The sequence below is a fragment of the Rhinolophus sinicus genome, chromosome 17 (assembly GCF_057876585.1).
Source record: "Rhinolophus sinicus isolate RSI-liver-muscle chromosome 17, RSI-T2T, whole genome shotgun sequence".
NCBI classification, from domain to species: Eukaryota; Metazoa; Chordata; class Mammalia; order Chiroptera; family Rhinolophidae; genus Rhinolophus; species Rhinolophus sinicus.
In genome coordinates this window covers 5,945,503-5,970,779 of record NC_142517.1, presented here as the reverse complement: position 1 = coordinate 5,970,779, position 25,277 = coordinate 5,945,503, and the positions used below count along the sequence as shown (strand labels likewise).

Genomic DNA, 25,277 nt, shown 5'->3' with positions numbered 1-25,277 from the left:
ACTTCTTAAATTATATAAATGTTTAACCCCTATGCCATACACCTGAAATTAATACATAATAATATTGAATGTCAACTGGAAGGAAAATTTTTTAAAAGGGAAAAAAGGTGAAGGGGAATAAGAGGCCCAAATTTCCAGGTATAAAACAAATAGTCATGGGGATGTAATGTACAGCATGGGAAATATAGTCAATAGTATTGTGATAGCGTGGGGCGGTGTCAGACGGTTGCTGGACTTACAGTGACCACTTCTTTAGGTATAAAAATGTTGGATAACTGTGGTGTACCCCTGAAACCAATACAATATTGTATGTTAGCTCTCTCTATATATTTTTTAATTAAAGTTTATTGGGGTGACAATTGTTAATAAATGTTAGCTATATTTTAATAAAAATCTTAAAATATATAAAAATAAAAGAAGAGGTTTGTGATGGTTAATTGTATGTGCCAACTTGACTGGGTCATAAGATGCCCATATATTTGGTTAAACATTATTTCTGCCTCTGAGGGTGTTTCCAGAAGAGATTCACATGTAAATTGATGGACTGAGAAAGCCGATTACCTTCCCCAGTGTGGGTGGGTACCATCCAACCCACGGGGGTGGGGGAGCTGAATTGAACAACATGGAGGAGGAAGGGAGGATTTGTCTCTGCATGACTGTTGAGCTAGGTCATTGATCTTCTCCTGCCTTCAGTTTTCTGGTTTTCACGCCTTAAGACTCAGAATGAAATCTACAGCCATCAGTTGTGCTGGGTCTCCAGTGGGCAAATGGCAGATTGTGGACAGCGAGACAGCCTCCAAAATCACCTGAGCCAGTTCCTCATGATAGATAGATAGATGACAGACAGATACATAGACGTATGGATGGATATAGACTCTCTCTCTCTCTCTCTCTACACACACACACACACACACACACACACACACACACACACACACACACACACAGAGTAAGTACTCAGTGAATGAACATGGTCACCCAGAATCTTACAACTCCAACTCCTGTGGTTCTGCGATTCCCACTAAATCTGGATGACCATTAACTCAGTAAAGACCCATCTACTGACTTCTTCACACAGGCCATGAGCTTGCTGCTTTGCCCAGTGTAAGAATGCAAAAGATATAATCACCAATTCATGAAGCTTACAATCTAAGAGAACAGACAGGCTGATAAGTAACTAACAAGATTAAAACATGGTATGTGGGCCACCCGGCCAGAGCGTGCATTCTTCTATTACTTGTCATTCATCTGCTTTCAAAGCCCATACTTAGGAAGGGTTATGTGAAAGTGATGTGAGCCCTCTGGCAGTGTGAGAAAGAATTCTGACTTTACAATAACCAGACCTGCAAAGATTCACATGGGGCATATGCTGCCTGTTTGTATTGAGGGGTTCCCTAATGTAATTCACTGTTCAAGAGGATGTCACAAGAAACAGGCTGGTGAAATGTGGTGCTGCAACTGTGGCAGGAAGATGGTCACATCTACAGCCTCAAGGGCCCCGAGCATAAAGTCCAGAGATCCTGCTTTTAGGATTCTGCACTGAGAAAAACACTGCCTTCCCTGTGAAATGTCTTTTTGAAAACAAGGATTGTTTCCCCAAATGACTCTTTTTACTTTGGCTGCCAGGAAACTCCGAGCCATCCTGGAAGCCGAGCTACAGCATCTTGGCCAAGCTTGTGGTCAAAATGGTTCTGTTCTTCCTTCATGTGATCTCGGTTTTCCATTAATATTTTTAATTGCTTTCGAGCTGACCCCTAATTTCTATTTGAACTATAGTTCCATTCACATGTTTATCCGTAGTTTAGTTCACCAGGCATCTCAAATCCTTCATGGAATTAAATAGTATATCCATATTTAAGTAAGCACATAGACGCATTATAGAATATGAAACAAAATACAATATGTTAATAAAAGAATTGATAAGATGTAAGAGAAGCAGTTAGGTTATCAAAAGATCAAAGATGGCTTCCAAGACAGGGTGGATTTCAAAGATGAAATGAGAAGGATTTGTTAGCAGAGAAAGGAGGAAGGGCATTGCATTAGAGGGAACAGCATGAATGAAGACACTGGGTTGTGACAATGAAGCACCCAAGTAGAGCCATGTGACTGGAGAGCAGGATATGGCAGAGGAAAATGCCGGAGGCCACAGACGGATTTAGGAATCAGATCATGAGTGGTACAAAGAAATCTTTTCTTGACAAGTCACATTTATAATCATCTTGTTTCTCAGATATTTTGAAACATCTGTCTGAATCACTCATTGGAACTCTTAATTATACACTCTTCTGTCATGGACAACTTACTTCATGTGGATGGGTCTTATCTACTTCTGACAGGTTTTGGTCATTTCCTCTGTGACTGGGATGAGTAACAAATACTCAATGAGTACTTCTTGAATTGAGCAGAAGTTACCCAGCACGGAGGGCCTGAGGAAGGCAGAGTACAAGTAGCTTCAGCCAGGTGTATTTGGGGGCCAAGAAGAGAGGGTTTGAAGTCACATGAAAGCTTTTATTCATGGTGACTGGAACACAGTAAGTGTACCATGAGTGAATGAATGAATGAATGAATGAATGAAGAACCACTGAAGATGAACGTGGCAACTCTTTATCGCTGAGGCTTCTGATTACCACAAGTGCTTGTGTTCAAGGTGAATATTTAGAAAATAAAAGTAGAAATGTTTGAAAAGCCTCAGGCTTTAGCACCCATTTTAGGGAATAAAAAGAGCGAAAAAGAAAAATCTTTCAAAATAATGTAAGCTGCTAAAACCAAAGGTCCTGTTGCATTTTGGTCAGCATTTTGCAACTTTTAAGAAAAGTGGATGAAGACTGTGCCTTCCTCTTTGTTTGCCCTCTTGGTTAGCAAACTGCTGAGTATACTGCCAATTCCTAAGAGTAACAGTCACTGCCAGGGGCACACCTGGCCATGGAGGGACAGAGTCCCTGATGGCAGATGCTTCGTGAGATGTGATACTTACATTCTTTAGTGCATATTAGTTCCACTGTGCAACGGGGACCCCTTGTTTCTAAACACTGATCTGTGTTTGCAGCCTTGGTGAGGCACAATTGGAAACATCTGGAAGTCAGATTCCAGTGCTGTACTCACGCTGTCTTGGCTGTTGATGAGAACCTAGTAAAATGCATATGGGCCTCGTATTGCGCTTGATATGATTTGTCTGAATCGAGCTCAGCACTGACAACAATGAACAGAGCTGAGGGGGCTTCTTCAGCTTTCATACTGTACTTTGTCTCTTTGATGGTCCTGGATTTTCTTATGAATGCCTTGACACACGGCCTTCACCAAATGTATTGGGGCACCCAATGACAGGCCCCAAAAATACATCTTAAGGGAGAAGCTGTAGGAAGACAAACTTCCTTCTTACCAAATGGGTGGTGCTTTATTTTTTAAAAAATTGATTTGGAATGTCAATGTGAAACAGTTCTTTTCTGTTCTTTGTTTTTGCCATTCCCTCTTCTAAAAGTGACAGAGCATGCCTTTATTAAAAATAATTATCCAATATGTGATGATGGAAAGAGAACTGACTCTGGGTGGTGAACACACAATGTGATCTATAGATGATGTATTACAGAATTGTACACCTGAAATCTATGTAACTTTACTAACAATTGTCACCCCAATAAACTTTAATTTACAAAAAATGCAAACTAAAAAAGTAATAATAATTAAGATAAAATTTACTTGGTGTCTTCTATCTAGATTAGAGCTTATCACGCCTTATTTTTGCAGGGAAGCCACCGAAGGAATGTGCTAACGACGGACAATCTTCAACCCCATACCCGGATCCAGAAAATCTGGAAATGTGCATTTTTTAAAAATCATAAGTCTCCCAGGTAATCTTGATGACAATGGTTCTGATCGTACTTGGAGAAATATTTTCTAGTCGGCCTCCAAATTAAACTGAGCCAACAAAGAGCCTTTTAACTAGGGCACGTGTGTCTTGCCCCTCTGATTAAGACTGATGTCACTGAAAGACATTTTGATCAAATGTATAAGAAACAGCCCAACTGCATGAGATATAGACCTAGACATACATGTATATCAGACAGATAGATAGATACGCGTCAATAGATAAATGATAGCTAGATAGATGATGATAGACAGATAAAAAGTAGACACTATGTACTGTCTAACCAGTACACTTTGAGGGGGAGGCACAATCAACAGTTTTGCCAGGACAACAGGTGTAAGCGGGGCTTCTGGAACGTCTGCTGGCCATACTGGTTGAGCGCTCTTTTCATGACTACCCTATTATCTTCCTATACCAAACCAAGGAACACACTTTTCTCTAGACTCAGAATAGCTGGGCCTTCCTTCCCACATTAGTTTTCTTCTTCTCCGATGGACGCTGACTCATGCATTGACTGAGGCATCCCTTTGGCACTGCCTGCTGACACCTTGGAGCCAAACAACACCCACCTTGTGCAATTGCGCAGGATTTAGAAGTTTGCATTAAAAAAATGCACGCACACGCACACACACACACACACACACACACACACTTCACTCCTGGTTTCACTGTCTCTGTTCTGACTTTAGCCCATGCTCTCTATCCATTTATTTTTAATATTGATTCTATCTTGCTCCTTTGTATTTGTGTGTGCTTTCTTAAACCCATTCTGAAATAAGGGTGTGGTGTGCATATATTAAGTGGAGGTACATATATTAAGTGAATATATTTACTCAGGGATATTGTATGAGCTTCTTTATAGCTCTTCAGTTAATGAGAGTAAGTCTCAAAGTCTCAAAACCAGAGACTTTGAGAAATGAGGGATGCAAGTACAGGGGCCCTTCTGAGCAGGCAGTACCCCCAGGTCCTGTTTTCCTGCCTCAGTCTGCCCACCAATTCTCTGGTCAGTATGTATCAGGACCATTTTTAGGTCTAAGACACGAATATCAGTGTGTAGTTGATTGATGGTGTACATGATTAGAAATAATTAATGATTTTTCAGCTCTCTTTATGATTTTGCACTTCTCAGTGTCAATCAATGTGTCTAATGAGAAGGAACTGTATGAACCTTTTGGAACAAGGTCTGGAGAATTCTATCTGTGTATGCAGAGCACTCTATGCCTGGGTCCTGGATCTAGAGCAGAAGGGGCAGGGGCAGCAGCTGACAGAGGTGCCCCAGTCCTGCAATCTCACGGCCACATTGGGGAATTATCTGGATTGTGCAATAAAGCCTGTGTACATGCATGCGTGTCCATCTGAGAGTCTGTATATGAGCACACATACATGAAGCTTGACTAATAACTGAAAGAGTCTCAACTTGCAAAATCAGCCACAACTAGCTCTCTTACAAACACTATTAACTGAATAACTGCCTGCTTTGGCGTGAAGCAACCAAAGGAGGGAATGGCTGAAAGAGAACTTTCTTCAGGAGATGAAACCAGCCTTTACACAAACACTTAATACGAGCCAATCTGCGTAACCATCCTTCCACCCAACCAACCGGCATTTAATGAGTATCTACCATCTATCAGAAATGGTGGATGCTCTAACTTGATGAAATGGGCTCTTTGCCTCTTCCCCATGTACATCTCTCTCTGGTTTTGTAAATATTTTACTTAACGTAGAAAGCCTCACGCCTGGCCCCATTGGAAAGGATATGGATGGCATCAAAGTATGTTGATGGTAAGACAGAACTATGACCTCATTGGTTAAACGATATAAATGGCACCAGTCATTACCTCGTGGGTCTGTGATCCTATGAAGAACCAAGACAAGAATGTTCAATGCAGGCCTTTCAGATTGATTCTCTCATCTTAGAGAACCAAAAACTTTGTTTTCCCTAAATTGAAGACATGACATTCTTAAGGAGAAAGGCAAAAGGTGACATTGCTTGGGTGGGCATCTTGGGGTTTCCACCTCATCCTGGTCGTATCAGCCAATGTCTGAAGCCCAGAAGCCCTGCCCCCCAGGTGTCCCCAAGCACATCCCTGTTCTCCAGCCTTTTTTAGGTGCCACACACCCAGCATGGGCACCATGGATTCCTCACCTCTCCCTTGTCCCCCATTCCACAGGAACTGCTTCCTGTTCTAACGCACAGCGACGAGTGACACATCTTGGGTATGAGACCCAGTTGCCATGTCAACTGCCTTTCAATGAATGTCAAAACCAGTTTTGCCCCTCTCATAATGCACACATGAGATTTTACCACCGCGGTGTCATATAAAAGTCTTACAAGGTGCTGCAGGATCAGGGAGGGCCTCAAAGATGATCCTTTTCATACCTAACTGTATCAAATCAGCTTCGTGCAGTTTTCTGAAAGCCACACAGTGACAGTGCTAAAGAGAAACCCAGTCCACGAATCCAAGTCAGGTGTTCAGCCACGTACTCTGCACTCTCCTGTTTGGAAGGTGACAGAATCCCACTGGACATGAGCTTCTGCAGAATAAAGGGTAGGAGTCATACCATGGAGGGGATTTGAACATGCTTGCCATCACAGTCCCCTGGAGCAAGGGAGAATCGAGTTTGCACAGACGTCGCCCATGCGTCCCTTTGTTACTTTGGCAATAAAGAGTACCCTGTGCATGCAGCCAGTTGCAAGGCATTCTTTCATCACTCTTCCCTCAGTGAATCTTCACTGAGCACTTACTATCTGCCAGGCACTGCATGTAACCACGGACGTAGGGCCTTACACTCTATTCAGGGAGGAAGATAATAAGCAAACTTTCATATAAACGTACACTGCATCGACAGATGGCAATGGATTCAATAAAGACAAATAGGGCTGAGAGTCACTGGTGGTGGAGTGGCTCGGAAAGGCCTGAGATGTTTGCACTGAGCCTGATGAAGAATGAGACAACTTGGAATCACAGGTTCCCAGGCTGAGGTGACAGCAAGCTCACGCCCCTGAGGCAGAATAACAGGGTGACCAGATGTCTAAAATGAGTGATAAGAGCAGCCCACAGGGGTTACTGGAAGGCGCTGAGATGTAATGCGACACCTGAAAGAAGAGCATGAAGGATTTGGGCAGACGTGCTCACATTCGAACTTGGCCTCATAGTAGCTGTTTGGACCTGGAAAGCTCAGTTGACCCCTCAGCACTGCATTTTCTTCAGCGGGGAAATCATACGCATACCTATTTCCCAAGATGCAAGAGGGGGCATCTCTGAATGGCTGACCAAAATACCCAGCACAGAGCAAGGGTTCACTAAGTGGTGGCTGCCGTGTCGGTTGTGATACTTTCAGATTTTTGTCACACATTCCCTCTGAGGAGCTTTAAGTCATTCTTCCTATTACCTTCAGTTTTACTAAATAAGTAAGTTCCCGGCATTTTCCTCAAATTCAGAGCTATTACTTTGGATCAGATTTAGAATTAACTCTGTAGGAAAGAATTACTCTGGTTCTTGGCCAGTGATAGCTGGAAGTTAGGTTCTAAGAGCAAGCAATGTATGGCTCCCAATTTATTATTTTGCCAGATAAAAAAATTCAAAAAACAAAAACAAAAAAACAAGGCTACCATATCAATAGCACTTCATAAAAGAAAGGATATTTAACACCACATGATCTCAGAGAAAGGGTAATTCCCCCTAGAAAGGTCATTTTTCATGGACATGTCTCTCTCTGTCACACACACACACACACACACACACACACACACACACCAGTGACCATTTCACCATAGGTGGGCACACTTCTGCTGGCTTCCATTTACAATCACTGTTACATGCAGACTATGGAGGGAGGTCAATGCCATTGGCAGGAAGAGAAAGTTCAAGGATGGTTTAGAAAGGCGTGGTTTGCGGACTGAGTGGAGGGAAACTTGTGGGCATCTGACCTGCTGGGACGATGACTCTTCGCTCGTTTGTGGTCATGTTTGGGGGTGGCATGTGCTTCTCCTCCATGTAGCTGCCGTAGCTCATCCCGACAGTGTCTGGGCTGCCCACCATCTTCCCGCCTTTCGCCACGCTGCATTCATCAGGGGAGTTCCTGGGGGAGGAGAAGGTAAATTCTTCCATTATCACGGCAACTGAAAAACATGTTTCTGGTCTTCTTGTGATACTGAGAGAAGCAAGGAAGGGCAAGGCAGAGGAGACCGAGGGGGACAGCAGGAGAGAGGAGAAGTGTGAGAAGGCAAATGCAGGGCTGGTTGGGGACGGAATGTTTGTCTCCCCCACCCACGCCTAAATCCGTAAGTTGAAGCCTTAATTCCCAATGCAATGGCATCTGAAGATGGGGCCCTTGGGGGATAATTAAGTTTAGATGAAGTTATGAGGGTGAGGCCAACATATTGGATTAGCAAGTCCTTATAAGAAGGGGCAGAGACCAGACAGCTCTCCTCTCCGCCATATAACGACACGCAAGAGGTGGCCCTCTGCAACCCAAGGAGACAACTCTCACCAGACACCAACCCTACTGGCACCTTGTTCGGGGACTTCATTGTTTAAGCTCCCTGGTCTATGGTATTTTGTCATGGCAGCCCGAGCTGACTGTGACAGGGCCCAGGCTCGGTCAAAGCTCAGAGCAGGCGTGCAGGAAGCAAAGCTGCCACCTGGCTTCTATTTGCTCAGCCAGCTCCTCCTGAAACTGTCATGTCAAAACTCCATCTGTGACAACTGATTGGAAACACGTGCAGTGAACGGTGAACTGTCGTTTGTTCTCACTGTGTGACAGTAAACAGGCCATGCACAGATGCTGGGAGGCGATGCCAGGGGCGCTCAGCAAGGTTTCTCCTAGAACTATGTTCCTCTTTTTCAAAACCTCAGAACGAAATCCTTGTGTGGAATTTCAAATTCCTGCAGCCAATCTTTAGATATGGAGCTTGGAGACTCACAATGTTCCAGGCTTGGTGAGGGGAGGAAGGCAGGGAAGGGGCGGGTCTGGTGTCCTGGGAGGCAGCTGACAGGGGCCTCCAGCAGCCCCCTAGGGCCCTGCAATGGGGCGGTCCAACTATCTGTGTGGATGCAGAAAGGACTCAGCAACTGGCCCCCGGGTAACAGTTCACAGGGCTGCTGTCAGTAAGGCAGCCACGGCCATCTGGATAAAGACAAACCTTCCTTTCTAGAAAAAGAAAAGAGGGATTTTTTTTTTTTAGATGAAAAAGTTACAGGGCGTGGTGAAATCATATCTAATAAGGAAACTTCAAATAGAAAATCCAGTTTAACCAGGAAACAGAAAAATATGGCAATGCCTTCTTAGATGGTTAACCCAGGATTACTATAGAGCAGAGGTCTTTATGTTCGAGTTACATCTCCTAAGGTGGATTCTAGAAACAGCCTCTCGAGCTCCACCCAGCACATGATTTTTTCATTTTCTTGAGTATCTATGAAGCTCCACCGGATTTTAGATTTCCATCCCAACATCGAAGGCCCTGGGGGCTGTGGGTCTCCTGCACACTCTGTTAGCTGGAGCTCCGCAGACACCTTGCGGAATCGTGAGATGACACACCTGGCCTGGACTTGATCTTCAAGTGTGAGAAGGTCACCACCATCCAAGGCAGGAGGGCACTCCCTGGATGACACAGGGCTGAGGTGGGATGGAGAAAGTCTTTCCAGACCCAAGGGCCATGGCAGGGGTGTGGACAGGAAGGGCAGACCAGGGCTGCAGTGCCCTGGAAAGAATTCACTCAGTACCTGGGAACTTTGAAACTATAGATTTGTTCTCGTCACGTGTCTGGTGCCAACAGAGGAGCTGAGCGCTGACAGTGAGTAAGGAGCCGCCAGGTCTGTGGATGGGGTTGTAGTCAGCACCGCCCAGGACTAAGGCTCTGCCATGGACCTGGAAATACGCAGCCCTGCTCCATGGCGCCCTCACAGCTGTGCTAACATGGAGGACATTTAAAAATAATAACGGTGTGGGTTATTCCCATGGTGCAGATTCGATGCTGCCTACACATACATTATTTCCTCTTGGTGCTGTTTTTCCTGGCTTCAAGCATTTATCTCTAAAAGACCCATCCTAATATCAAAACACTGGATGTCTTCACTTGAGACTTAGTTTCCGATCCCTTTGGAAAATTCCATCAGTTGAGTGGAGTGTATGTTTTGGTCTATTTGTCTCAAGGAGAGAAGTTACTAGGGAAGAGCGTTAACGGGATTTGGTTCTTTAGGAAAGAAAAAACTTTAGATACGAGTCAGGGGATAAGCATAATTCAAGTGACAACTGCAAAGTCCAGGGTGAACATCATTTGGTTTCATTCACGCACCCATCCATTTAGACCATTTTTTATTGAGCGCCTGCTGTATACCGGGCACCCTAAATTCATTCTTCTCCTGTGAGACAGTTAACTATCTAAAAAGGTAAAGGTCAAAGAGATGTAGAAAATTATAGAACTAGGGGACACTGGGGATTATGGACCCTTCAGACCAATTCTTTCTTTTTCTTCTAATTCTTAACAGTCTAATTTCCTTAACTGAGAACAAGCGTCCTAGGCATGGATCACAAGTTTTCTGAGGGTATTAAAATGGATCCTGCATCTAATCCAGAACTATGATGAGCTATTAAACTGCATTTTTCCTAGAGCTTTCCAAAACTACATGTAAGTATTTAAAATAGGGAAAATTTTCCGTAAGGTTCCTTTGTTTTCATCTTGTAACCAGAAGACATAATTCATCTCATTAAGCTTTCCCATCTCAGCCTTCGTAATAAAACAGCCACATGAAACCATCAGACCCTATTTTCAAAAGCTGCACTTTCAGGACAATGAAAACAATAGTCTTCTATCCATTGCATTTTGTTTCAGCTTTGGAGGAAGATAGGATGGAACCATGTTTCTGATCATGTAAAATCATTTTTGTAGTAAATTGACGTGAACTCCAACCCCAGAGAGGGGAAAGGGTCAGCCCACCGGGCCACGTGCTGGACTCAAAGCTGGTATTCAATAAATATTGGTTAAAGGGGCCCGAGGCGTTCTATTCTCACTTTTCAGGCTTCTCTCCTGGTTTTTCCTCTTCGAAATTTTAACAGTAAAGGAGTAACATCTGTGTGTGAGCCCTGTTCTGAGAGCTTGACAGTCACCAGTCCTCACCACAGCCTGGCTGGTGGGGCCAGTGGCGGCAGCATCTATATTTTTCAGAGGTGTAGACAGGCGACAAGGGGCTGCTCTGGGTCTCAGAGCCAGGACGAGGCAGAATGAGACCTGAAGCAGGGCAGCTGGAACCCACTGTCTGTCCTCTAGGCCCCGCACAGAATGCCTGCACCAAGGAAAGGTAAGCCACTGCCCTTTAAAAGGTAAAACAGATCTGAATTTCAGAACGGCACCAGGAACTCCCTGACCCACACGTCACTCTGGTTTGAGGTACACATGGCGGGACATACACGATTCCTATCCTAGGACGTCCTCCTAGCCCCGGGGGCTCTCATCCTTCCTAGTACAGCAGGCGTGAGACACAACTAGGACATGTATAAAAAGACCTAAGAAACAGCGGCAATTCCTGGAGAAGAACAGTTTTTTTCAGGGGCATCCATTTAGACACTGCTTTAAAGAGGAAAAAATGAAATCTTAACATGATTCAGAGAACTGAAAAGTACGTATTTAAAAGTCTCACAATAACTACACTGCTAGCTCTTTGCCCGGGTGTGATAAGAAGATCCACACTGTGGAAACCTTTCTCCTTGCTAATGGCACCGCAGCCACACCAGTGCATTCAGAGTCGGAAACGTCATCGGGGGGAACTGTCCCACAAACAGCTAGGTGTCCACCTGCACCAAACCCCTCCTGGAGGACAGGACCACACGCTCTCTCCACTCACACCACCGGGACTTGGACATTCAAAGCATTGCTTTTACTTCTTTTTTCTTTTTTTTTTTTATTGGGGTGACAATTGTTAGTAAAGTTACATAGATTTCAGGTGTACAATTCTGTATTACATCATCTATAAGTCCCATTGTGTGTTCACCACCCAGAGTCAGTTCTCCTTCCATCACCATATATTTGATCCCCCTTACCCTCATCTCCCACCCACTTCCCCCCTTACCTTCCGGTAACCACTAAACTATTGTCTGTGTCTATGAGTTTTTGTTTCTCATTTGTTTGTCTTGTTCTTTTGTTGTTTGTGGTTCATATACCACATATCAGTGAAATCATATGGTTCTCTGCTTTTTCTGTCTGACTTATTTCCAAAGCATTGCTTTTAAAATGAAAATGTGAAGAACATCTCTGTAAGTACTGTATTCTTACTATGCACATGGGTGTTTGCTGGCAGTTTCTGTGAAAATTCTAAGACAATTTATTAGACGCTGGCTCAATGGATGGATAATCATTTGGTGAGTAGGAAATATCTCTGTCTGATTGTTTGGGGCATAAGTTTATTGCAAACAAGCATGGTTCAAGGTATTTGTCTCAGAGATTCTTTTTTTGAAGGGCACACAAAAGTTATGATGCAAATCAAAACCACAATGAGCTATATCACCTCACACCTGTCAGGATGGCTAGTACAAAAAACAAATGATAACAAGTATTGGTGAGGATGTGGAGAAATTGAAACCCTTGCATACTGCTGGTGGGGATACAAAATGGTATAGCTGCAATGGAAAACAGTATGGAGGTTCCTTGACATTTTTTTTTAATGAATAACTATATGATCCAGCAATCCAACTTAAGCATATTTATCCAAAGAATTGAAATCGGGATTTCTAAGAGATATTAGCATGCTTATGTGCATTACAGTACTAGTCACAATAGTCAAGATGTGGAAACAACCTAAATGTCCATGGATGGATGAAAGGATAGAGAAAATATGGTGTATGCATACAATGGAATAGTACTCTCCCTAAAAAGAAGGAAGTTCTGTAATATATAGATGAACCTGGAGGACCTTATACTAATGAAATAAGCCAGTTACAGAAAGACAAACACTACATGACTGCACTTATATAAGGTATCTAAACTTGCCCATTTCAGAGACCCAAATGGTGGTTTCAGGGGGGTGTGGGGAGGGGGACATAGGGAGTTTCTAATCAACAAGAATCAAGTTTCAGTCCCGCTAGATGAAAAAAGCTTTAGAGACCTGCTGTATGACACTGTCTCTTTGCTCAACGGTAATGTATTGCACACTTAAAATTTTGTTACAAAAGGGTAGATCTCATGTTAAGTGCTCCTACCACCATAAAATACAACAAACAAAACAATTATTGTATCTTAACCATATTCTTAAGTTCATGTTTTTGGGTCTGGGTTTCCACTTGTAACCCACAAAACACTTGGTCTTGAATAGTCATACGCTGTGTGGCACCAGTGAGAGGGCACCGGGGCTGGGAAGACAGCTGCTTCTCTCTGTTCACAGAAGGAGAAATTCCACACTGGGTGGGGGCTGCCCAAGAGGGAAGGCTAGTTCAGAATGAAGAATTCCAGAAAGGCATTGTACGGGGGGTGCCAAACACTTGGGCGTAGTACTCAGCGACACCCCTGGAGGCCCACAGGTCTCCACGGCATTTGGGCATAACTGTGACCACTCTAAGGGATACTGAAACAGTGTAGAACGACCCCTCAATCTTCCTGATGAAAATGATGGGGTGCTGGTGCCCTTCTCCTGTTAACTGGAGACGCATGCCTAGTTAAGTTGTCCTGGTGAACCTAGATTAACTAATCACTCTTAAATAGTATTTGGGGACGTTCAGGTGAGTTGAGAACACGAGCACTGACTTCTTAAAACAGACCGCGTTTCCCCGAAAATACGACCTAACTGGACCATCAGCTCTCATGCGTCTTTTGGAGCAAAAATTAGTATAAGACCCGGTTTTATTTTACTATAAGATTGGGTCTTTATGATATGATATGATATGATATATGCCAATATAATATAATATAATATAATATAATATAATATAATATAATATAATATAATATAATATAATATAATATAATATAATATAATATAATATAATATAATATAATAAATATAAATATAATACCAGGTCTTATATTAATTTTTGCTCCAAAAGACGCATTAGAGCTGATTGTCTGGCTAGGTCTTATTTTTGGGGCAACACGGTACTACTATTCTGAATTAATGGTAAAAGGGCATAGCAAAAACTATCAAATAAACTGTGAGGTTTACTAAATTTAAATCGAGAAGCAGACATGTTGCCAAACACGATCAGGTTCTCCTCGGGTTACAGACTCCGACGTCTGGGAGAAGCCCCATTCCTAAGCTCCCAGGCAGGAGGCTCCAGAATCTTCTTGATGAACCACTGTTTAGCTATGTAACGTATTTCTAAAAAGGAGATTCTATTGTTTTCTTCTCTGTGGTGGTTTTTAATATATTTGATTCCCCTACCCTTTCTCAAACTATGTGAAGTTTGTGATGGATTATAAAAATGCATACAAGATAAAATAATAACCTAAACAAATCAAAGGAATGGAAGTGAATGGCATACAAGGGTAGAAAAGTAATTAATCAAAACATAAAATGAGCACACTGAGTAAGCTTACTAGTTATAGTTGCTAGAAGTAGGACATTATTTTATCCCTGAGCTTCCTACTAGCCAAAACAAAGAAGGAAGTATATCCTGTCAGAATGCAAGGTGTCAAAAAGATAAAAACAAATCAGTCATTCAGAAGAAGCAAAGCTTTTCCTGGGCTAAGACTTGGGAGAAGTTTCTCTCGTGGCTTCTCCTGAAGAGAACTCCTGGATTCATGAAGTGATATCCTCCCCAGCATCCATCCCAGACGTAAGAACATTTCACACAGTGCCAGGAGGGGCTGATGACAAAGCAGGCTGCTCCAAGCACACAGCTCTCAGCTGCTTTGCCAATAGAAACCAAGAGACTGAGTGTCCTCAGCCAGCCCTCTGTGTGCGTTATTTCTTGCTTTTGGAAAGAACTGGCCAGCCGTGTGATCAGTGAAGAAATGTAAAAAAAGTAAATGAATCATTAAAAAAGAAAAGAAAAGATCTTGAGAGATGGAATGCTATAAATTCCAGTGTCCACAGTCTTCTAATTTCTATGTTTTAAGCTCAAATGTGCCTCTGAGAGCATCTAACACACATATTCACAGACCTTATTTGGTTCATTTTCTGTCCAGAATTTGACTGTTCACTCATGCTAGGGACAGTTCCAAACTCTTTTCAGGTATTTACGTGATAGTAAATACGTGGGTAAAGCATTTAAAATGCTGCCTAGCACATGCTGAGTGCTATGGGTTGGCTGTTAGCATTCCTTTCGACCACACAACATCCCAAGGTCAATACCTGCCACAGCAATGTTAGAGGTGAAGCACAGAGAGGCTGGATACAGGTCAGGATCAAGGTCACACCACCAGCAGTGGAGGAACAGGGATTTGAACCTAGGACACTGGAGTCCTGAGTCCAAGTACTTGACCAGCACACTACGGGTGCCCACCTGCAGCTCCACACGAGTAGTCTCTTTCGCAGACATAGAACGTAGTCGAATGGACCCTCAGAAGACTCGGCTTCATCACTATGGGGTACTTTCAAAAGCATGTCCTGAGAGCAGCCCTGAAGACAGGCATGGAGAGAGGGGTACAGATGGGAACTGAGTCGGGGCAGCCTACTCAGCAAAAGCAGAGCAACATTCATTTGGACCTGCATATGAACTTGGATAAGTCTCCTTAAAAAAAGGGGCGGCCCCCCAAGTTCCAGGTGAATGGCATATGCTTCTCCCCCAAGCGTTCCTGCAGTGTTTAGCAAGGCGCACACTCTGCATGGATCACAGGCCGGGCCAGGCCCACGTTCACTAGAAGAGAGGTTCCCGTGCTAAGCGGTCAGAGCGGGAAAGAACCTAAGTCGGATCATGGGCCTCAGAAAAGAGAGAGATGAGGGGCAGAACAGAAGCTGGACCAGCCCAAGTTTTTCAGATTTAGTGGAACAAGCCCAAGACAAAGGCTTCCTTTAGCTGTTCCCATACATAATACCTTTCTTTCTTTTTTTTAAAGGAGTAATGTGCCTGTGAAAAAAGTACCAAGAAATTAAAATTAGGGCTTTGGTTTTTGAAAAACAAAATAAATTTGGCATCTGACGTTGGTTTCTCTCACATCAGTCTCCTTATGGCAAGGCAGGCAGATTCCATCATGGAAAGCGCCTGCAGTGAAGTGGCACAGATGTGGCCATCAGCTTGACAAGGCTGGAGCCTTGGCCTTGTACTGTCCCCTGTGCCCAGTGTAAGTGAACCTCGTTTATCCTAGAATGTCACTGAAGGCAGCCCAGTGACAGCCTGGAGTTCCCAGCCTCATCAAATCGGCGATTCATCCTAACTAGTTCAGAATACTAGTTAGCACAGGCACTCAGGCCTTAGAGAAAAGTTCAAGGCAAGTCAAAATGTGGGACATCAACATAACTTCTTCACCTAGTGGTAGAGGCAAAGCCGCTAATCCTGTAGAAAATCTACCCACTGTTCAAGACCCGTCCTCCTTCCTGTTCCTGAGTTCCTCTTATACTTGGAGACAATTCTCCACTGCCTGGCTCTCCATCACATGCTGGGGAGAGAGGGGGGTATTCCCGAGCTTTCCCTCCACAGCGTCCTCTCTCCTGTGATCTGCCCCACCTACAAGTCCACGCTGGCCACGTGTGACCGAAGCCCCTCCTTGGCCAAGAGCACGGTCAGACACACGCACACTCCAGAGGTGCTGCTCGGCCACCTCCATTCACTCCTTTGTTGGACATTTATGGCGCATGTCTCTATGCCAGGCACTGTCTGTCCCAGGTGCTGGGGATCATCATAGAGCCTGCAGGTGAGTGGCTACAGCCTCTGTCCCCCACTCCATGTACTCTGCCCCCAACACCCCATCCACATCACCCCTGATTTTATGTGGGTAACATGCTAATGTTGACTTCCAGGCAGTCTTATCAGAATGTCACCGTCTGCCCGAATATTCTTTAGTTTATTAGGTAGTTTCATGTCAAGAAGAACTTGGTGATGAAGCTACAGGGGAGAAAAACCAAGGTTTTCTTTGGCAACTCGATCGCAGTTGCCCAGAGAGGTCAGTTCCGTGAGAGGACCCAGCGGGAGGCCACGGGGCAGGCATTCCAGGCCCGTCTCAGATCTCAACACAAAAAATTCCCTTCTCACCTGGTTTTCTTCCTAAGAATCCTAACAGCACATACTTAGTCCTACTTGACCGAACAAACTCCTAATCAAGTTTCACAGCATGAACGGAGGTAAATCACCACAAAGGGTATTTTTAGGATCCCAGACAAGGAGGGGATTGTCTGGAGGGCCCCGGGGTAATTTGTGGGTCTGTTTTATTTCTGAATCAGAGGCAGTGGAAAAGCTTCAGCCCCCATGGCCGGGGCAGCGGTGGGGGCTCGCCAGGCTCACACAGAAACTGTGGACGTTTGTCTTCACAGCTGTGTGTGACTTTCACCCAAACTAAATTTTCTCTCTTACACCTGGAATTTCAGTCTCTTCCCACCAGCCCTGTTCCCTTTCCCCTTCTTCGAAGCAGCTGAAGACTAAATTAATTAAAAAGTCACCACCAGCTCACCAACAGTGAGTTCTTTGTCCCTAAAAGGTACTGGAAGTTTCCCTGGGGAAATTCATATTTTTGTATCTATTGCTCTTTACAGCTGAGAATGGGTATCATCGCAAGACCATTGCACATTTAGATCTTGAAAACGGCGGGGGAGGGGGTGGGGGGGAGGGGGGCGGGTCAATGCCTCCTTTTGAGATTCATCATTTGGGAATAAAACCTTCTATAGAATAAGATCTGTATAAACAGTTACATGATAAAGATGAGATGAGGCATCTTTTCTCTCTTGTGAGACCTTTTATTGATTGATTGATTGATTGATTGATTGATTGATTGATTGATTTTTGCTCGACACACTTTCCTTTCTTAGGGAGGAAAGACATCAGCCCACTAGCCATTATGATGCTTTGGGTTTTTATGTAAACAGGCTATGTAAATCCTGGTTAACCAAAATGATTTCCCTTTCAAGACACAAAGTGCCAAAGCAGCCCCGCCCCGTGTCCACTGTCTGCACCCACCGTGACCCGATGGAATTCTCTGGCGTGCTAGCCAACAGCACAGCTCCTGGGCTGTCTTCTGCTATAAAATGGCTCCCACCAGTTGCCATCCTAAGAGACAGCAAAGGCAGACAGAGAGATGCAATAGCAGGTCATCTGCCTCCCTACCTAACTTCTTCCTGAGTGAGGCTCTCTCAACCCACATCTCAGCCCAACGCGCTGACCTCTGTGAAGACACAAGGGCCTTCACACGTAGGATGAGTATTACTCATGAGACCTCACTGTTGCAGTTCAGAAAAACCACCGGTGTGCAAGTCTCCCACCCTGTGCCACCCACAGCTTGGAAGGTGGCCGAGCTCCACTAGGAGACCTGGTTCATGCCAATCTGATTCAGAACCCTGAGGCAGGGAGGAGCAAACACGATCATAGTTGTGCATTTGTCCTAAAATAAAGTCTTATAGAAACTGTAAGAAAAATACACATGAAGTCAAATCTCAGTGAGTCAAGTAGAAAGGCTGGTCCTACAGAGAGGCTGGTCCTAGCACACCACTTTCAAATAGCAAATACTGAGTGGCCCACGGAAAATGAGAACCTGATGTTAAACGACCTTCAGCCAAGATTCCACTCGGTCGGTGGTAGCTGGGCACAGCACCCCTTCCAACACAAGGACAAATGGGGTACTTGAAAAGCCTCCATCCTAAAATCAAGAATTTTTATTTTTAAGTTCAGCCTAACAAGTATTTACTGAGCTGCTGGTGTGCTCAGATTGCGGGTCTCTTCATCACACTTATTATTTTTAAAAGGTGGTTTAGTGTGGAGACACCTCGTGAAGGCAATGTAAAGGTGAGCGCAGCTAAATTGACCTGCTGTAATAAAATAAAATGAGGTGAAAGTAAATTTTTTTTTGAAACACGTAATATATACAAAAAATCAACTAGGGCCAGTGTTGCGTTTAATGCCTCTCAGAAGATAAGAGGCAGAACACACTCCCTGTTCGTCACCTGGAGGAAACTCTGCAGTTCCAGCCAGCACAGAAAAGGTGTGTAGCTTTAGGACGGGCCCTGAGGGAGAAAGGAGGAGCTCAGGCCTGCAGTCCTGTGGCTTGTGATAGGTAGAGCAGGGTACGAAAACTTTTGGAACCTCAGTGGTCTTCATCTGTATAATGGGTAGAGTCACAATGTCATCTCATAGATTTCATGAGGAACTTGGATGATATATTGTATGTAAATAAATCACAATGTGTTGTAGAAATCCTGTTTGATATGAGTCCTTGCAGAGTCTTTGTTCCCTGCCTAGGTGCAGTGAGTCACGTCCTCTCTCCCCGCTGTGGCTGGGCCCTGGACACCCCTCTGTCCTTGAATTCGTCAGACATCTCACAGCATCGTTTACACCTTTGATGGACCAGAAGCTTCTCATAACCCATCTTCACAGCAGCTAACTCAGTGCATGAAGCAGAAGAAACACAAGTAAATGTTGGTTTAACACAGGGTTTCTCAGCTGCAACACGACTGACATTTGGGGCCAGATCACTCCTTTGGCGGGGAGACGCTATCCAGCGTTTAGGCTGTTGGGCATCATACCTTGCCTGCACCCACTAGATGCCAGGAATGGCCCCCAGCTGTGACAACGACAACGTGTCTGCAGACCTTGACAAATGTCCCCTAGGGGCAGAATCACCGGGCTTGAGAACCGCCAGTTTAAAGAATCATGATCCTCTGAACTCAGACAAGGAGGCAAGAGCCTCCCCATTTGCCTGGTGCTTGTCAGAGCTAAGTGCACGTCCCCAGTGTGTGAGCCATGCTGAGGGGGGCCGGGGCGCGAATCTCAGGGGGATCCCCAGTTGTGACGTGTCCACACCTCACCTGGGGCACAGCCCCCAAGCCTGGGCTCATCGTTACTTCCCTCTTCCTCACGCCCCAGTTCCAACCCGTCAACAGACCATACAGATCTACCATTAAAAGACGGCCAGAATTTGAGCAGCTCTCCCCACCCCACCATTACTCCCACTTTTATGCATGACCATCCCTTGTCTGAATTCCCGCAGGGGAGATCCTGCTAAATCTGTCACTTCACATCCCTCCTTTGCTCAGAGGAAGGGTCCCAGGCCCTCACTGGCCCCGGGATGTCTCAGCCTCGTCTCCTAGTGTTCTTCACCTTGATCACTAAATATGAGCCACAATCGTCTTCTGACACTTCAGGCTGACCTCAGGCCTTGGCACTCACCGTCCCCTTTGCCTGGGATATTCTTCTGCTGCTTAACTGTGGGGCCTTCTCCCTCACTGCCTTTGGGGCTTTATTCAAATGTCACTTTCTCAGAGGTGATGTTCTCAAGCCAGCCTATCTAGAAATGCCACCCCTTTCCCTGCCTTTTTTTTCCTTCTTAACATTTACCATGATCTATTCCGCTATATATTTTAACTAGTTAACCTCATTTAATGACTATCTTGCCCATCAGAAAGTGAACTTAAGCGGAATGTTTTTTGTATGTTTTGTGGCTGTGAAGCACCTAGAACAGTGACTGCACATGGCAGGTGCTCAACAAATATTTGCTGAATGAATGAATGAATGAATGAATGAATCCATGCAAAATCAGCATGTCTGATGCCAAGGCAGACCCATCAGGTAACCTGTCTTTTCTATCCTCTTCATCACACTGCAGGTGGCATCCTTTTTAATTACATCAAAAGCGTCTTGCTAGCCGACCACAGGCTGGAGTCATCCCCGCCACCCGCCACACAATAAATCTCCTCAGACCACACAGAGCTGGGCCCCGTAACGTCATCTCGCGCTGCACAGGCAAAGCCCCAGTGGTGTGAGGCCAAGGAGGCAGCCAGACTCCCTGGCAACAACCCTACTCTAACACTGTTTTCTCCCAGACCGTTCCCTCTACAGGACACCTTCACCCGCTGCTGAGGACTCTCACTTTTATCTCCCTGGATTTGCAACAGAGCAGCGGTTCTCAGACCAGTGAGCACTGGAACACCCTGGAGGGCTCGTTAAAACACAGAGTGCGGGGCTCCATCCAGAGCATGGTCTGATTCAGCAGGTCCAGGGTGGGGCCTGGGAATCTGCATCTCTAACAAGCTCCCAGGTGGTGCTCATCCCACTGTTCCTGGGGCGCCACTGTGAGAACCACCGCTCCAGGGGAGCCCTCCCCCAACAGAACCACACAGTAAGCTCATGACTGTAGGTGGTCTGGAGACGGCCGGGGTAGGAGTCACAGCAGGGCCCACACATTTATTAAGTTTAGGGGCAATGAGCCTCCGGAGGGAACAACGTGGAGCTACCACTATGTGGAGGTGGGCTGCAAGGACTGGTCATCGCCTGGGGGAGGGTGAGGGAGATGCCCAAAGACACCTGCCTGAGCTTAGGCTGAATCTCAGAGACGGGTACTCAGACAGAGGGAAAGCCACCTGCTATGCACCTGGCACTGCCTGCCTGCTGCTGGAAGGCAATCTGGTTGTGGGCTGTGTGTGCGTGCGTGCGTGTGTGTGTGTGTGTGTGTATCTGAATGTATGAGTGTGTATGTGCATCTGAGTGTGTGAGTGTGTGTGTGTGTATATGAGTGTGTGTATCCGAGTGTGCGTGTGCATGTGTGCGCGTGTGTGTGTTTCCTGCCCTATCCCACTGGTCTGCGGTGGCTTCAGCCTTAGGAACCACATGGAATGAAGGCAGCAGCAGGCACCTCGCTAGAAGCCAGGCAGGGCTGAGTGTCCACAGGGCCCTCTATGTCCACAGGACAGCTGGGTCCAGTCTGGCTGCACACTGACACTTCTCCATTGTGTGAACACTGGCGGTTTTGTGTGTGTGAGGCGGGAGTAAAGAAAGGGGAAAGGCAGGGGAGACCACTGAAGCTGGGAAATGATGTCCCGTGTCTACACAACGTGCCGTTACTTTCGTGTCAGCAAGAACTGTGCCAAGGTGAGCCTGCAGTGACTCCCCCATTGGCTCATGAGGTGCTGGTTGCTTTCTCTCCTGTTTCCCTTTATTATTTTTTATAGCGTTCCATTATAATGGCAACAGACCTCGTTTCACCCCTTGTATTTCATTTCAGAAGCTGTGAGCATGGGAGGGCTGAGGTTTTGGAGAATTCCACCACTGGGTCAGGAACTAAATTCTTCCCTCCTCCCAAAACACTTGTCCTTTTCCTCCAAGGGTCATGAACAGATAGGGACAGACAAACGCCATTCCCAAGGATGGTATTCTATGTGGAAGGAGCTTGGGCATGTCTGGCAAGAAGCACGCTGCAGAGATTGCCCTTCCCGCGGTGGCGTCTGCAAAAGAGCAATGACGGGCCACAATGGGAACAGCCCACGTGTTCCAGCCAAAGTCCAATTTTTGACTTATGTAAACTCCCCTTGAACTTGACTTTGAGAGGCATGTGTGCTGCATGAAAGCCCCCTATACATAAGCTAGGACAATTAGAAGAAGCTACTTGGCTGGACACCGGGAGATGGACTTCTTTCCTTGTTCCAGCCCCTAACTCCTTAGCACATCTGGCCGGGGACTTCTGGGTAGGAGGTGAGGCGGCCGCAGGCTCGGGGAGGGTGCAGGGAGGTGGGGCATTTGGGAGCTGCATCCCTGCCCTGGTCCTCATGGGGAGGAGAACCACCCCCTCCTCTGCAGTGTCTCTGTTGTGAGCCCCTCCCCATCCCCATGACCCCTACCTCCACCCCTGGCACCTCAGTCAGAGCTCGTAAAGCCAGGTGCCCGTTCGAAGTCTCCATATTGAAAGCAGAGTGAATGCATGTCCATGTCCGCTTTTATGGAGCTGGACGTGACGGGGGTAAAGATCATGCAGAGAGCTGGCAAAGTCTGCAGGTTTGATCAATCCACAGCAGCCCTCAGTGTACCTGGGGGCCTTTCCCGATCTTCTACACAATGTGAGCCTTAGCTCCACTGATGAAAGTGGGCGCTCCCTTCCTCCTCACCCATCAGGCAGCCTGTTGGGTTCTGAAGAGTAGCTCTGCCTCACACCCCACCTTTCAATACTCTGGAAGCTCACGGCCGAAGTAGTCCCAGCAAACCACCGATCTGATGAACGACCCCTCTTCCATTCCCTTCCGCCACCGGGAAGCGACTAGCCCAGGGAACACTGGTTTAGAGGTCTGAAAGGAATGGCTCCACCAAACACTGACCATGGAGGCCGCAGCACCAGGTGCCATCAGTTTCCTGTGTCCACTTGCCGGGCCACCACACCCAGTGTTAATCGAGGTGCTGCTGGGAAGGAATTTCATAGGTGTGGTCAACATCTATGATCCACGGATGTTCAGTAAAGGTGATTATCCATGACACTGTGGGTGAGCTGCGTCTAATCAGTTGAAGGTCTAAAGAGCAAAATCTGAGATTTCCCTGAGGAAGAAGCAATTCTGCCTTAAGACTGTGGCATAGACTGTGGAAACTCCTGCCTGAGTTTCCAGCTTGCCGGCATGCCCTGCAGATCTCACACTTCCCAACCTCTACAACTGTGTGAGCTGATTCCTTAAAACAAATCTGTTAAATAAGTATGCTATTGGTTCTGTTTCTCTGGAGAGTCTAGACTGACACAGCAGGCCAGGCCCCACACCCAGCTCCAGCAGACATGCTGAGCTCCGGGATAGACGGACACAGCACTGTACCCTTCTCTTCCACAAAGAGAAGTAAAGTGTGCCACGCTCCAGTCTCCCCAGAATGTTCTCCGGGGAGCGGAATGATGACACCTGGTGACCAGCTGACATCTGGATCACAGCTCAATTCCACAAAGCTTGAGGGGTTCCTGAAGTGAACGTGCTCCCTCCCTCCCTATTTCCCACCAGGCCCGCCATTTTCCAGCACATGGATGGACCCCGACCAAAGGTATTAGGAGTCAGCTGAGTGCTCTTCATGGACAGGCCCTGCCAGGCTGACAGACAGATGACAAGAAGATGTGATTGAGTCCTTGAGGTACCCGCCACCAAAACACGTCATAGTTCGCTTCAAAAACTGGAATTGCCTTTAAAAATCCTATTATGGGGCATCCTGAGCAATCCTAGGATTCTCAGGGCCTGAGGGGAAAGATACTAACGTTTCCATTGTTCCCTTGCAAGAAAACTGTCCAGTTGCTCCAAAAATGATTTTATTTCCCAGGAAAGAGACCCTCCGCTGAGCCCCCGTCTTTTCACCAGTCTAAGGGAGGAACCACCAATGACCCTTCCCAGGTCTGGGGCTGAGGAACATGGGAGAAGCTGCCTGGGATTCTGTATCTTTCTTGAGGACCCAAACCCATTGGCCAGAGTCATGGTTGCTCCGAGTTGCCATCTGGAGTCCCTGTAATAACCCCTCAGGCTGGGAAGACTGCCCCACAGCCGGGCCAAGTGGGCGGGTGGTTGTCAGCTGCTGAAGGCATGCACAGGCCCATGTCAAAGGAACCGGTATTCGCACTGCTCCCACAAGACAGCAGGCTCCTTCCCCTCTCCTTCTCCTCCTCCTTCCTCTCCTTCTCCTTCTTTTTAAATTCAGGATTAGCACAGTGAGAACAAGAGAAAGTTTTGTTTCGGCATCACTGTTCCCATCTCCTCACTGAGTCTCCTTTCTGAGGTTTGCTAAATCCAGACTGGCCTTCCTCGAGCTGGCCCGAGGCCAGACTCTGGAAATAAGGGCCAGGGCACGGCTCACTCGGCTGTTGCCAGCTGGAAATCATCTCAGTGCCCTTTGCCCGAAGTGTGTTCCCTCTCTCTCTCTCGCTCTCCTTCTCTCTCTCTCTCTCTCTCTCTCTCTCACACACACACACACACACACACATACACACACACACACACTCACACATGCACCCCCACGTATTCCCTGCAGGTAGACAGTAGCATTAGAAGAAGAAAGCTTTAGTAATGCCTCTTGCCCTTAGTGTTCCCACCATGACTATCCTGGCGTATATGGGATCACATGACTCCATCAAACTAGAACCCATTCAATGATCCAGGGTTAGCCACACAGCTAACCATTCTTCTACATAAACACTATTGCATTCTTTAGACCATGATTATACAGCATTCTTCTAAGTCTCACAAATATATATAGTTATTGATCAGTGGAAATACTCTATCATATGGACAGGATTTACTTGTTATATATTTATATGCAATGAATAACTACCTGGGACTCTGGTATCCCGGGTCCTAGGGTTGCATTTCCTACCGGGGGCCTTTTCAGAAGTCTGGGAATTAATCTCTTGATGAAGACCAAGACAGGCCTGCCTTGGCTTAAATTCCACTGAAAGGACCCATGTCATAGCAATATTCAGCATCAGAGTTATCAAAAAGAAACCAAATGCACAGAAGCAAACTGACTTCTCAGAGCTGAGGAAAGTTCTGGCATCTCCCATCTCTTGGTTTGGCACGTCCAGCAGCACTGGTGACGTTCCCTCTGAGGTGCTGTGACTTGG

General features: G+C 46.0%; 1 protein-coding gene across 11 annotated transcripts in view; it reads right to left on the bottom strand.

Moving 5' to 3' along the window:
- Positions 1-25,277, bottom strand: part of ERG (ETS transcription factor ERG) — a 253,703-nt gene that overhangs the window by 37,532 nt on the left and 190,894 nt on the right. For all 11 annotated transcript variants that reach the window (XM_088794626.1, XM_074325300.2, XM_088794628.1 and 8 more), the window contains one exon: positions 7,797-7,948. In XM_088794626.1, coding sequence (XP_088650752.1) covers positions 7,797-7,948 — 152 coding nt within the window. The remainder of the gene's footprint in view (positions 1-7,796; positions 7,949-25,277) is intronic.